We start from the raw sequence: 14,746 nt of genomic DNA, 5'->3' as shown, positions 1-14,746 counted from the left end.
CTCACATGAAGAACTTCCTTCAGGAATGGCTAGAAGCAAAATGGCCACCATTTCTTTACCCAAAGTCAGTTCCAAAGTCAGGCAGGGAGTACTAACTCCATCCACAGCAGTCCTTTGAGGCAAATATTGTGTATCTCCCCTGCCTCTACCCCCCCCCAAAGACCACATCCAAACGTTATTCCCCAAGACAAGTGAACAATAATGTTAATATATCCTCTAAACCAAAAGGCACAGGACATATACTTGACATTTTTTTTTTCCTCCGGAGTGACTGCTTTCAGACAGTTCTGGATTGGCCCATAAATCTGTCTGGTTGCCATTTCAAGTCTTGTCTTGCCTAATCCTTCCTTCCCTCTTTGGAAAAGAATATGTTGTGAAATTTGCAACTTTTTTTTGTTGTTTGGTTTTTACGGTATTTGTTAAGCTCATACTAATGTGCCAGGCACTGTACAGCCTGGGGTAGATACAAGGTTGGACACAGTTCATGTCCCATATGGGGCTCACTGTCGTAATTCCCATTTTAAAGATGAGACAACTGAGGCACAGAGAAGTTAAGTAACTTGCCCAAAAATCACACAGCAGAAAAACGGCAGAGCTGGGATTAGAAGCCAGGTCCTTCTGACTCCCAGGCCCGTGCTCTATCTACTAGGCCATGCTGCCTTTCTATATTCGGAAAGTAATTCATATGGAAGCCAGGGACTTTATCCAAAGATCACCTAGGAAATTAAGAAACAATTTAAGCACTGAGGTAGCAGTAAATTCTCTTTGAATTAGGAAAGTGGGCTGATCTCTTATCATTGTAAAAATTTGCAATGTAGATAACGTCCTTGATCTTTCTGCTGTTTTCCCTTCCTCTAGGGGTAATTGCTCTTTTGTTGGAGACTTCACACTTTCCAGAGAATCTTTTAACTCCTAGAAAGTTTTCTAAATACCCTCCAATTCTAAGGATAACCGCTCTTGGAATTTCACAATTTTCCCCCTCCCTGAAAACTTATGCCATCAATTTGGTCTTTTAATCAAGTAATACGGATTGAGAATTTACTTTGAGTGGAGCCTGTACTAAAATCTTGGGAGAGTACAATAGAGCTAGTAGTTCTGATTCCTGCCCTCAAGGAATTTATAATCTAGTAAAGGAGACAGACACAAATAAACTACAGGTAGGGGGATGGGAGCTAAAAAGAGATAAATGCTGCAGGACAGCGGTGAGAAGCAGTATGGCTTAGAGGAAGGACCCTGGGACTGGAAGCCAGGAAGCCTGGGTTCCAATCCCAGGTACTCCACTTACCTGCTGGGTGACCTTGGATCAGTCACTAAATTTCTCTGTGCCTCGGTTTCCTCATTTGTAAAATGGGGGTTAAATACCTGTTCTCCCCTCCACACTTACACTGTGAGCCCCATGAGGGACACGGGACTGTGTCCAAACAGTTTATTTTGTATCTACCCCAGCTCTCAGTACAGTGCCTGGCACCCTGTAAGTGCTTAACAAATACTTCAGTTGGCATTATTACAAAAAAAAACACCCAAAACCCACAAAAAACCAAACCTGCTTCTTGTGGGATTGGCCACTGAAACATGACCTTCGCATCCCTCCATCCAGACTGTAAACTCTTAGAGGACAGGGATCATGTCTTCTAATTCTATAAGATTTTGTACAGTCTTCAGCATCCAATGTTTCTCATTAAATACTCTGGAATGCTAAATATTCCACAATAGAACCCAGCTATAATGTAATTTTCTAGAAGAACTCCTTTAGCCTTTCCCCTAAGTCTTTACTCAGACAATTCAAGCTTCTCCAAGATTTCCCCCACTCACACAATTATGTGAGTGATTGGGTTCCCTTCTCTAGCACCAGTGACCCAGGATGGGAGAGGGAACACAATCTATGCCACATTTAAACTTTTAATTAGGGAAGGTCACAATTGTTTCTATACAACTTCATCATCATCATCAATGGGTGTAGCAGAAAGTGTATTAGGCTTTTGGGAGCACAAAATAAAAATAAATGAGATGGTTCCTATGCTTAATCAATTATTCAATCCTAGTTATTGAGTGCTTGTAGTGCAGAACACTATACTAAGCACTTGGAACAGTACAATATAACAGAGTTGGTGGACACATTCCCTGCCCACAGTGAGCTTACAGTCTAGAGGGGCTTAAAGGGTCTGCACTCACCAATAGCTCCCATAGCAAAGTTTTCCTGGGATAGTCATGATAGATTTTTTTTGTGAGGAAATAGGTTCTGTATCTAACACCACTGTTTAATCTAGCTCTGCAGACCTACCAGAAGAAGCATCATGGCCTAGTGGATAGAGCACGGACCTGAGAGTCTGAGAACCTGGGTTCTAATCCTGGCTCCACCACTTGTCTGCCGTGTGATTTTGGGCAAATCACTTCACTTCTCTGTGCCTCAGTTCCCTCATCTGAAAAAAGGGGAATTATGACTGAGAGCCTCCTGTGGGAAAGGGACTGTGTCCAATTTCCTTATATTCATTCATTCAATAGTATTTCTTGAGCGCTTACTATGTGCAGAGCACTGTACTAGACACTTGGAATGTACAAATCTGCAAAATATAGAGACAGTCCCTGCCCAATGACGGGCTTACAGTCTAATCATATCTACCCCAGCACTCAGAAGAGTGGCTGGCACAAAGTAAGCAGTTAACAAATACCACAGTTCAGGAGGGGTCCACATTCCACCTCTTTCCTGGTCACTCTCTGAGCCCCACGTGGGACAGGGACTGTCCAACCTGATTTGCTTCACCCCAGTGCTTAATACAGTGCCTGGCACAGAATAAGTGCTTAAATACCACAATTATCATCCTCCCTACAGCTACTCTTCTTGGGAAGAAAACTGGGGTCCAGGGAGACTATGTGCCTAGGTCTTGGTGCAGTTGGGCTGGCTGTTCCTCAGGTCAGGCCAGTTATTTCCCAATTATTCAAGGACTCTGGGTCATCCCTGCTCCCAGCCCCACAGCACTTATGTCCATATCTGCAATTAATTTATAGTAATGTCTCTCTTCCCTTGTAGACTGTAAGTTTGTTTTGGGAAGGGAATGTGTCTGTTTATTGTTATATTGTACTCTCCCAAGAGCTCAGTACAGTGCTTTGCACATAGTAAGCACTCAGTAAATATGACTGAATGAATGAAAAATTTTCCCTCCTTTCATAGAGAGCCGACATCCACAAAGAACTATGGATATTAGAGCTGGGTTAGCCTAGGCCTTAGGAGCTGGGTTCATGAGCTAATTTCTTTGCAAAGCCTGAGGCCGGGTCACAGAAATATGGCAGGCGGCAGACAGCTGTTCGCTTGTCTCAGCACTAACTTTTACTACCTTCACTCCAAGCAAACTAGGCAGACAGCTTAGGATCCCTGACTGCTCCCCCGTCCTCTGAGCTAATTTTACCTCTGAACCATCAGGCGATAGCTTTTCCTAGATTAGTGGAAGAATATCTGCCTCATGACAAAAATGATATTTAAAAATGGATTTGTTATAGGTGGTGAAAGGTACATGGATGACTGATTAGTTGAAAGGAGTTCTCATTGCTAACTGATGATTCATGCATAAGGGTGTATTTGTGAACATTTTTCTGGGTTTTCCAATGAGTACTTTTTTGACCAAATGCCAATTTAAAAGCAAAATTATTTGGCACCTGGGCCACTTTTCTAGAAAGAATGTTCAGAGAGATAAGTTGCCAAGAGTGGTAGTGAGTTTAGAGATGGTTTAAAGAAAGTCTTCCACACACACCTACCCAGATGAGTACTTTGAATCAGAACCTTCAAAGAAAAACATAAATTTTTAAAAAGTAGCTTGGTTTCCCAACAGATGCCAGAGATTATTTTCTAATGTTGGTTTTGGGTAAAAAGGTGACAGCAGGAAAAAAAAAACAACCCGAAAAACCTTGCCATAGGGATTGAAATACTCCAAACCACATGAACCGTTCATTCCGCGATCACAGCAGATTAAACTCCTGCCATCTCAGCCTTTTCCACATTAAGAATACTAAAAAGTCACTTGGTATCTGAATACCAATTTGCTGGAAGGTTAATATAAAAGTTACAAGCTCAAATAATTTCTCAACTTGGGACTCCATGAATTTCTATTTTCAGGTCATTAACGTGCCTTAAAACCACAATTAGTCTGGCACAGGTGTTGAGGGTTTGATATTATTTGGTTTGCTGGGTTTAGCTTTTTTTTTTGAGGATAAGGGGAGGGGGGAGATTAAGATAGGTTTATATTACAGGATCCAAAGATTTGGGTTGATTACGGATAGTAAGGCAATAGCATTAAATCTTTCCTGGCCTGCCTCAGTTAACAGTACCCAGGGAAAGTTCAAAGACTCCCAAATTTCAGCAAGGTTAAGTGTAGTAACCTAGAGGGTTTTGGGGTGGGCCTCCCTACCGAAATTTTTTCCGACAAGGCTTCGTGTTAGGGTAGGCTAGTCTAGCAAAACTACCTTCAAAACTGTTTGGGGCCCAAATCCCTATGGGCCGAGTGTAATGCTAAGTGCCAAGAATAGGCAGGAATTGCTTGAAATGATATTTTTCACTAGTCCTGTTAGGGCGAAGTGAGGGTAAGGTCATTGTGAGCAGGAAACGAGTCTACCAGATCTGTTATATTGTACACTCCCAAGGGCTTTGTGCAGTGTTCTACATGCGGTAAATGCTCAGTAACTACAGCTGCTTGATTGATTGATCATTGGCTTCATGTGGAGTGACAGCTTCCAACATAACTGCTTTGGACCCGGTACCAAATGTTCCGGGCCTTGGTCTGATGGGGAAGCAAATTTTCAGGATGAAATAACTCAAACTCATGGGGCCAATCAATCACTTGTATTTTATGAGCACTTACTGTGTACAGAGCACTGTATTAAATACTTGGGAGAGTATAATATAACGAAGATGGTAGACATATTCCCTGGCCACAAGAAGCTTACAGACTGAAATAACCTCCCCTTATTGCACTCTCTCTCCACACACATCCAAGGAATCCAGATGGCATCATGTCCACTTGATTGGCAAACGACTACCCTCTCACTCCCCTAGGCCCCCAGTGACTGTGAGCCCGTCATTGGGCAGGGATTGTCTCTATCTGTTGCCGAATTGTATATTCCAAGCGCTTAGTACAGTGCTCTGCACATAGTAAGCGCTCAATAAATACTATTGAATGAATGAATGAAACCTTAGGGGGCCTCAGAGAAGCCCCCAGGCCCAGTTAGGCTAGCAGCAGGGTTATCAATTCAACATGATACCAGTGCCAGCTGCGCCCAAGTACTGTTAGATGGCTAATAATAACTGTGGTACTTGGTACTATGTGCTAAGCACTTTACTGACCGCTGAGGAAGATACAAGGTAATCGGGTTGGATGCGGTCCCTGTCCCACACAGGGCTCACAGTCTTAATCCCCATTTTACAGATGAGGTCACTGAGGCCCAGAGAAGTGAAGTGAGTTGCCCAAGGTCATGCAGCAGACAGGTGGCAGAGTCAGGATTAGAACCCAGATCCTTCTGACTCCCAGGCCCTTGCTCTAACCACTAGGCCATGCTGCTTCTCGGTGAGGCAGCTACAGTGAGGGCAGTTCAGATACTTGGAAAACTCAACTCGTATTCTGGTTTGCCCTCTTGAAGGTTCACGATTAGTGGGCCAAACATATTTTGAGCAAGATTGATTTACAGGAAACTAAGATCAAGACTTGAAAAAAAATAAATTACAAGCCCGGCAGGTGGCTGAAGCAACAGTGAGACGAAGGACCATCTTTTCAGCTCATGGTGTGCGACAGGATTATCCAGCATGTAAAAATCTTTCTACTCACACCCGCACACATGAGACTCTCACTAGTAATAGCAGCACGGAATACAAGAATGGATTTAATACACTCACTTCATAAAGATAGTACTTTTTAACAGAGCTCAGGGCATTTTGATGCAAAGCAAGTATTTCTGAACTCCACCCAAATTTTTACACAAAAAAATTAAAACTGATGCAAAGCACTGGTATAAGTCATTATAGCTCTGAAAATACTGTATGTTTTCATCTCTGGCTGATTAGGATTTTAATGCTTGGCCTGCAACTTCAATTGTTTCAGAGCCAAAGATGTAACAGCTTTGAAGAATAAAAGAATTACTCTATATTTGTCAGAAACTATTCACCAAACAAGCATTGCCACTTGGCTTACATTACTTGTCTGGCTTGAGGCCCATGGAATTGAAGAGTGTTGGAACAAAAAGGGGGGGAAAAATTTAAATGCTTTGGGTAACTGCAGCCAAACTCTTACATAGCACTTTGCAATCCTGTGTTCAGCACGACAGGTTTGTTGGTTCCAGGTTTTCGGGGTTTCTTTGTTTTTTCCTCTTTTTTCGGGGTTTCTTAGTTTTTTCCTCTTATAGTAATCATCATCATGATAATGGTGGTATTCATTCAGTGCTTATTAAGTACTGGGGTAGATACAAGTTAATCAGGTCAGACAGTTCTAGCCCTCAATGGACTCACAGTTTAAGTAGGAGGAAAAAAGTATGTGATCCACATTATATAGATGGGTAAAATGAGGTACGGAGAAGGTGACTTGCCCAACGTCACACAGAAGACAAATGACGGAACTGGGATTAGAACCCAGGGCCTCTAATTCCCAGGTCCATGCTCTTTTCGCTAGGTTAAGCTACTTCCTAAATGCCCACTTAATAATGATAATAATTAGTGATTATGGTATTTGTTAAACACTATGTGCCAAGCATTGTTCTAAGCACTGGGGTAGATGCAAGCTAATCAGGTTGTCCCACATAGGGCTCACAATCTTAGTCCCCATTTTACAGATGAAGTAACTGAGGCACAGAAAAGTTAAGTGGCTTGCCCAAGGTCACACAGCAGGCAAACAGCAGAGCCGGGATTAGAACCCACATCCTGCGACTCCCCAGTCCATGGTCATTCCACTAAGCCACCCCGCTTCTCTCAAATGCTGGCCAAACTACATGCTAGAGGAGAAAATTCATAGGTATGGAGGAAGCAGAGGAAGGCGGCATCTTGGAAGGGCAATCCCTCTAGAGGAAGGGGAACTGCAACGGGATCAAAGTGAATCCAATCAGTCTCTGGGATCTAGTTCTCTTCTCTCCCCATACCCAGTATCCTTCTCACCCCTCCGCTCCCTCAACCCCTCTGGGAGATGGGGACTGACTCTCTCTCTCTCCTCTTCACCACCCCACCACCCCAAATCTGCCCTACTGCTCTGGACCCAGTGAACAGAGTGAGAATGTTGACTTCCTGCCAGTCTTCCAGAACCAGTAACTTTTGGAGCCAAAAGGCCGTGGGATACTGCCAAGACCACCTATGGAAAGTGAATTATAGCATCTTATAATTTACTACCTCGGACTATGAGCTCATAGGCTGAGTAAGGTGGGCTTCACCCACACTTACAGGGGATCCTTTTCAGTGCTTGGTCCCTGACCTGAACATTATTCATTCAACAGTATTTATTCATTCATTCATTCAGTCAATAGTATTTATTGAGTACTTACTAGGTGCAGAGCACTGTACTAAGCGCTTGGAATGTACAAATCGGTAACAGATAGAGACAGCCCCTGCCCTTTGACGGGCTTACAGTCTAATCAGGGGAGAATGCTTATTGAACGCTTATTTATTGAAGGCTATGTGTACAGCACTCTACTAAGCGCTTGGAATGTACAATTTGGCAACAGATAAAGACAATCCCTGCCCAGTGACAGGCCCACAGTCTAAATGGGGGAGATAGCAAAGCAAAACAGAACAAAACAAAACACTGTAAAAGGCTGCAAAACGCTGCTATTGTCTCTGAGGATCTGCAATGTCTTGAAGCACTCTTCGGGGCAATGTGTTACTGGAAATTTTCTAGGGCTCTTAAAGAATCAACTTCACACTGCATTCTTTCTACCATTTAATTACCTCTCTATTTGTCCACGGAAAGTTGTGGGGATAGCATTTATTGAGCATCTATTGCGTTCAGAGCATTGTACTAAGTACCTGGGAGATGCAACAGAGGGTCAAGATACATTGAGAGGTTAGTGGCCTAATGCAAAGAGCCCAGGCCTGGGAGTCAAAGGACCTGGGTTCTAATCCCGGCTCCGCCACTTGTCCAAGGTCACACAGCAGTCAATTCACTTTTCTGTGCCTCAGTTACCTGAGCTACAAAATTGTGTGGGACAGAGACTATGTCTAAACTGATTAGCTTCTGTCTACCCCAGTGCTTAGAACAGTGCATGACTCACAGTAACTGCTTAACACATACCATCATCCTCAACCACCTGTAGTGCTCCTGTATCTATTTTATTAAACATTCACTTATCTAGATATTCAGTTGGCCGTTTTCCTCCGCCTTACTGTCTACCCCAGTGCTTAGAACAGTGCATGACTCACAGTAACTGCTTAACACATACCATCATCCTCAACCACCTGTAGTGCTCCTGTATCTATTTTATTAAACATTCACTTATCTAGATATTCAGTTGGCCGTTTTCCTCCGCATTAAGTGTCTGTCTCCACTACGCTGATGGACTATTGTACTCTCCCAAGCACTTAATACAGTGCCCTTCTGTGGTGCTCAGTAAATACTACTACTATTCGAGAACTCTCCCATTCCACCTTTTCCCACCTCAAAAAAAAAAAAGCTATGCCACAATTTTAGGGTTAACCTGGTGAGGAGAATTAGTGGCATAATGGGAAGCTGTTGAAGGCCTCTCTGCATTTATAGAAGGGTCTCTCCCATCTCCCCTGTAGGCCCTTGCAAATTCCTCTCTCGACCCATCGGCCAATCTGCGTGTGTGGCTCCGGTGACTCAACCCTCCAATGACCGGAGATCACGGAGACATTAAAATAGCAACAACTGTCAGAACACGCTCTCTGGGTTCACGCCTCAGCACACCGGAGGCATGTGGGGCCCCGAGACTGGATGTTCACACATTTGCGATTTCAAAGAGAGAGACCGGCGGAATCGGAGAGGAACTCGACACAACCAGAAGCCTTGATTACATCGTGACGGGGACGCCGTGGCCTTGATCACCTGAAATCACAGCTCGGTGTCCCAGCGAGCGAGTTAGACACTGAGGGTGGCATTTATTAAGAACTGTTGCCATTTAAAACTTCTGGCCATGAGGCCCCCACTTACAGAAGTAAAAATCAACGGTGACCCTTGTTCAATTTAACAGTAGGATTTAGTGAGTATCTACCATGTGCAGAATATAATACTAGGCACTTGGAAGATTACAATAGAATGAGTAAACATGATTCCAGCCCTCACTTGTGTGACTTTGGGCAAGTCACTTAACTTCTCTGTGGCTCAGTTACCTCATCTGGAAAATGGGGATTTAAACTAAGAGCCCCGTGTGGGAGAGGGACCATGTCCAACTTGATTAGCTTGTACCTACCCCAGCGGTTAGTCCAGTGGCTGGTACATAGGAAGGGCTTAACAAATACCATTTTAAAAAATTAGGATTGCTTGTTTCCATGTCCCACAACCCAAAACAGCACCCTATTTACATTCGACTTCCTATGCCTGTTTTGAGCTAGCTTATGCGGCTGGTACATAGTAAGGGCTTAACAAATATCATTTAAAAAAATTAGGATTGCTTGTTTCCATGTCCCACAACCCAAAATAGCACCCTATTTACATTTGACTTCCTATGCCTGTTTTGAGCTAGCTTATGCTAATAAATTACTTCCGATTTAGATTTTAACTACAGCCAACCCGATGATCTCTTTCTAGCACAGTGCTCTGGCAGCATTTCCTACGTGTACACCGTAATAGCCATTACAAGGAAGAGGAAGGAGTGACCAGGTCAACAATCTCTAGACTGTAAACTTGCTGTGGGCAGGGAATGTGTCTGTTTGTTATATCGTACCATCCCAAGTGCTTAATATGGTGCTTTGCACACAGTAAGCACTCAATAAATACAACTGAATCTCTCCCTGCTATTCTACTCCATCAGTTATGGGGCATCAGTTTCCTCCTAGTGCAGTGTACTCCCCCGAGAGGGTGCTCAATAAGTACTACTGCTACTCATCATGGTGCAATGTGTTGCACTCAGGAGAGGGCAACAGATTCATTTAATCATTCAATCGTATTTACTGAGCGCTTATGTGTGCAAAGTGCTGTACTAAGCACTTGGGAGAGTACAATATAACAGATGTGCAAAACACATTCCCTGCCACTTTTCCTTCTCCCCATGCACTGGCTCTAAGGGCCATACAAGCAGCTTACCTACTGTTGGAGGATTATTCCAGGTCAATTTTTGGAGAGATCCCTTAGGAGCAGAGATTTTGAGCTTCCTTTCTGTACCACAAAACATGTGAATACAGTTCATAACCCACCAAATTCCACAAGATGAAGGTCCCCCAATCCTGAATTGGGGTACCCCTAGGTCTCCCCCCATCCCTGGAGGGGCTGTCTTCTAGATGAAGAAGACACTGAACCTTCAGCCCCCAGCTCCGTCCCCTGTATGCTCCTGAGATCACTGTTTGAGCATCTGCTCTCTACGATTCCATGTGGAATGTGAGTTGGCTGATGAGGGTCAGGTGAGGAGAGAGAGAGGAGAATAAATCCAAGTTACTTGGAAAGTCAGCAGGTAATAACACAGGTGCCAGCACCTACAATCATCACAGTCTGGTGGAAGGCACTTGCCTTTTAAAAACAACTGATCATCATACACACTGACTCCTTGTTTGGTTCCAGACCAGATTTTTCTGGGAGAATTCACATCATCTCTGTCTGAGACACACCAACCCTTCTTATCTAAACACCGCTTAAAAAGAAAAAATGGTTAGCTTTGATGACCTATCTTTTCATATTTAATACAAATCATATTGATGATATTTTTCCATCTTGCCAACTCCAAAGCATTTAAGAGTTCTTTACAGTCTCAGATTTCTTACACACACTCCTCTTATGTGGGTAAGAAAGATGATTATCCTTATTTGATTACAGTGGAAGCCACAACACAGAAGGCTAAATAAGTAACCTGTCCAAGGCCAAGGGGATAGTGGGGGTTCAAACTCGCCCCGCTTCCCAGCCATTCTGCCTGGCAGAGGTGTGTAGGAAGTGGCACTGCCATTTGTCTGCTGTGAGTCCTTGGGAAAGTCACTTAACTCCTCTGTGCTTTGGTTACCTCATTTGTAAAATGGGGATTAATACTGTGAGTCCTATGTGGGACATGGATTGTGTCCAACCTGATTAGTTTGTATCTACCCCAGCCTTTAAACAGTGCCTGGCACATAATAAGCTCTTAATAAATATCTCTTAAGAAAAAATCAGCTCCGATTTTAGCAGCTACCCTCCCTTGAGATGCAGTGAGAGTAGAACCAAAAAAAAAAAAGTATTTTTCTTGTCCATTATAAAGTTGTCCTTCTCGCTAAAGGCAAGTTTGCATAGAGCTCTTTTAAAGCACTTACATATTCATTTTTCCAGCTTCCCATTCTTTTTTTCTTCCTTCCCGAAAATAACTTGTCTGTAGCCCACCTGAAATAGCCCACCTGAAACTCTAAGCTTGCAGAAGGCAGGGATGGTGTCTTAGCTTTATCGTGCTTTCTCCATATCGCGGTGGGGATGAAACAGTTAATAAGAAAGGAGCCTCCTGGACTCCATCACCAGTAAAGTTTTCTGACCAAAGAACTACCCGGGGGTCTCGAAGGGGGAATAGGCTCATCCAAAATCCTGAAAATAGCTGGCTCTCATGGTAGCATAAACGGCAGCGGCAACCAAAGTTTCTAGCCTACGACACTATAGCACAGCACCGACGGTCACCTGGGTTCTAATCCCAGCTCCGCGGCTTGTCTGCTGTGTGACCTTCGGCATATCACTCCACTTCTCTGTGCCTCAGTTCCTTCATCTGTCACATGGGGATTAAGATGGGGAACCCCATGTGGAACAGGGGCTTTATCCCACCAGATTTGCTTAGTACAGTGCCTGGCACATAGTAAGCGCTGAACATATACCGCCATTATTATTATGGCCATCAGTGGGTTTGGGATGGGGGTGTGCATGAGTGAGTTTTATGAGTTGTTCCACCTCTGTCCATCTTAGTGCTTCAACCCACTTCTCCAGCGAGAATATAACTGGCTGGGATGAATGAGGGTGTGTGGTCCTGCTCAAGCCAGAATAGCTATAATCAATTCCTTCCCTCGGGTTCTTCTCCTTGAGGTTATAGACAAAAATCTTCCATGACACACTTCTTCAAAGTCGATCGACCCCGCAATCCCCTCTCCCTTTTGTCTGGCCAATCAGAGGTGAGTGGAGCCCAGCACTCAGCAGCTGCAGTGGCTCCAGTGTGCCCTACTTCATAACAATAATTATGGTACTTGTTAAGCGCTTACTATGTGCCAGGCACTGTTCTAAGCGCTGTGGCAGACACAAAATATTGGGATTGGACACAGTCCCTACATAGGGCTCACAGTCTTAATCCCCATTTTACAGATGAGGGAACTGAGGCACAGAGACGCTAAGTGGCTTGCCCAAGGTCCCACAATAGACAAGTGTTGGAGCCGAGAATAGAACCCATGACTTCCCGACTCCCAGGCCCATGCTCTATCCACTGTGCCACACTGCTCCTCTAGGGTAGGTGAGGTTTAGGGGGGCGACCTTGCTTACCCTCTAGACTCACCACAATCAGTGGTATTTATTGAGCGACTACAGCGTTCAGAGCCCTGCATTAAGTGCTTAGCACTTCATCTACAGCCTAATATTTTCTTTAAATTGATCGATAGTCTTTACTGACCAAGTGATTATTGTGTGCAGGTACCTCTACTAAGTAAGCACTTGGCAGAGTCCAGTAGAGGCACAAGACACAATCCCTGCCTTCAGGGAATTTACAGTCTAATGGGGGAGAGACACAGACACTCTCTCTCTCACACACACACACACACAGAATGGAAAAATGCTTAAGTGGAGAGTAACTACATGCAAATTTACTTTTACGCCCCCTGCATTTCCAAAGGATAGGCTGCTAAAGGTTGGAATGGCCCCTTTCTAAATTTTACCTCACCAGTGGCTTTATTTCAGCCCTACAAATGAGTTCGTCCATTCAGGATGCATCTGAGGGAGTCTTCACAACCATCTTCTCACCCTTCCCTTGACTGCCTTCCACTTCCGTAAGAACTCAAATTTTGAAATGAAGGACCTCCCACCGCAAAAACAAAAATAAAACGGAGCCATAATACCCATCACACAAGGCACACTTCACTCCTCAGTTTCGCTCCAAGGAAAAGTAAACAGCCCCTTTCTCCCTCAGCCGGTAGCACCGCTAGCAGGGGTTTATTTATAGACTTGTGCCTACTGTACAAGCCAAGATCTATTTTATAGTATGAACACAGGTCTCACTTCTACTGCACCCGAGGAAATAATCAGCGGGACAAATGCAGTCCGTTTCGTTAAAATGCTGTGAACTGGAGAAAGAAAAAAGAAATCAAAAATTGGAGAGCATCCACAGCTGTGCTATCTCCACCAATCTTTACCAGAAACCGGTCTCCCACTTCCTCCCATCTGCAGCTGTCCAAGGCTCTGAACTCACTCCCTAAGATCAACTGACCTAAATTTACTTTCCCAAAGCACCACATCCCAGCTGGACTAGAGACTCCAGTCTCCTTGCCTTCTATCCTCCAGTTTCTGATGGATCACAGCAGGAAATCTGGGACTCTACACTTCTGGAGAGCGGACGGACCACTGAATCGAATCGAAGGAAGACGCTCCCTGACAAAACATCAATCAATTATTTATTGATCATCAATTTTAAGATATTATTACTGTTATATAATTAGTGTAATACTATATATTATAATGCTTATTTGTCAATTAGCAAGTATTTATTGAGCAGTTACTGTGTGCAGAGCACGATACGAAACGCTTGAGAGAGTAGAGTTGGTAGATAAGCAATGGTTAGAGAAGCAGCGTGGCTCAGTGGAAAGAGCATGGGCTTTGGAGTCAGGGCTCATGAGTTCGAATCCCAGCTCTGCCACTTGTCGGCTGTGTGACTGTGGGCAAGTCACTTCACTTCTCTGTGCCTCAGTTCCCTCATCTGTAAAATGGGGATTAAGACTGTGAGCCCCACGTGGGACAACCTAATTCCCCTATGTCTACCCCAGCGCTTAGAACAGTGCTCGGCACATAGTAAGCGCTTAACAAATACCAACATTATTAGATAAGTCCCCTGCCCTCCACCAATTGCCAGTCAATCAATCAGTGGTATTCACTGAGTGCTTACTGTGTGCAGAGCACCATACAATACAACCGAATTGGTAGACACGTGCAGGGAATGTGCCTGTTTATTGTTATAATGTACTCTCCCAAGTGCTTACTACAGTGCTTTGCACACAGTAAGTGCTCAATTAATACAAATGAATGAATGGACAAGGAGCTTACACTCTTGGGGCTGGAGAGGGACACACCAATTCCGTGCCATCCAGTCCACGCGGAGGGAACTTTCAACTTTTCAAAAATTGACTTGCTTCCAATCCAGCGGGTAAGAAAATCCTGGGCCAGGATGAAACTTCAAGTATTTCATCCTTCCCCACGGATGTCTCTTGAACCACATGTAAAGGCCCTCCAATAAATAGCCCCTAATTCTCTCCTCTGCCCGACCGATGGTCCAGCACGGCTGACCGGCCTCACGGCACCTCCGCTGACCCAGCAGAGCCCACCTAAATCCGATCACTTCCCTCATGGTGTAAAAGCCACAGACGAGCCAGCTCTCGGTCCTGCCTGCCACGTCCCGGCTAGGGCACAGAGTTCCACGGGTG

General features: G+C 44.3%; 1 protein-coding gene across 2 annotated transcripts in view; it reads right to left on the bottom strand.

Moving 5' to 3' along the window:
• WLS (Wnt ligand secretion mediator) overlaps nucleotides 1–14,746 on the bottom strand; it is a 91,878-nt gene that overhangs the window by 55,734 nt on the left and 21,398 nt on the right. Inside the window, exon 1 of one of the 2 annotated variants that reach the window (XM_029046729.1) lies at nucleotides 10,221–10,338. The exons of the other annotated variant lie outside the window; for it this stretch is intronic. Within the exon in view, the coding sequence (XP_028902562.1) occupies nucleotides 10,221–10,323 (103 nt within the window). The 5' untranslated portion in view covers nucleotides 10,324–10,338. Of the gene's footprint in view, nucleotides 1–10,220; nucleotides 10,339–14,746 lie in introns of those variants that run through there. 2 annotated transcript variants of the gene reach the window in all.

This window comes from Ornithorhynchus anatinus, chromosome 18 (assembly GCF_004115215.2).
Source record: "Ornithorhynchus anatinus isolate Pmale09 chromosome 18, mOrnAna1.pri.v4, whole genome shotgun sequence".
Lineage (NCBI taxonomy): Eukaryota > Metazoa > Chordata > Mammalia > Monotremata > Ornithorhynchidae > Ornithorhynchus > Ornithorhynchus anatinus.
This window is presented reverse-complemented; position numbering and strand designations above follow the sequence as displayed.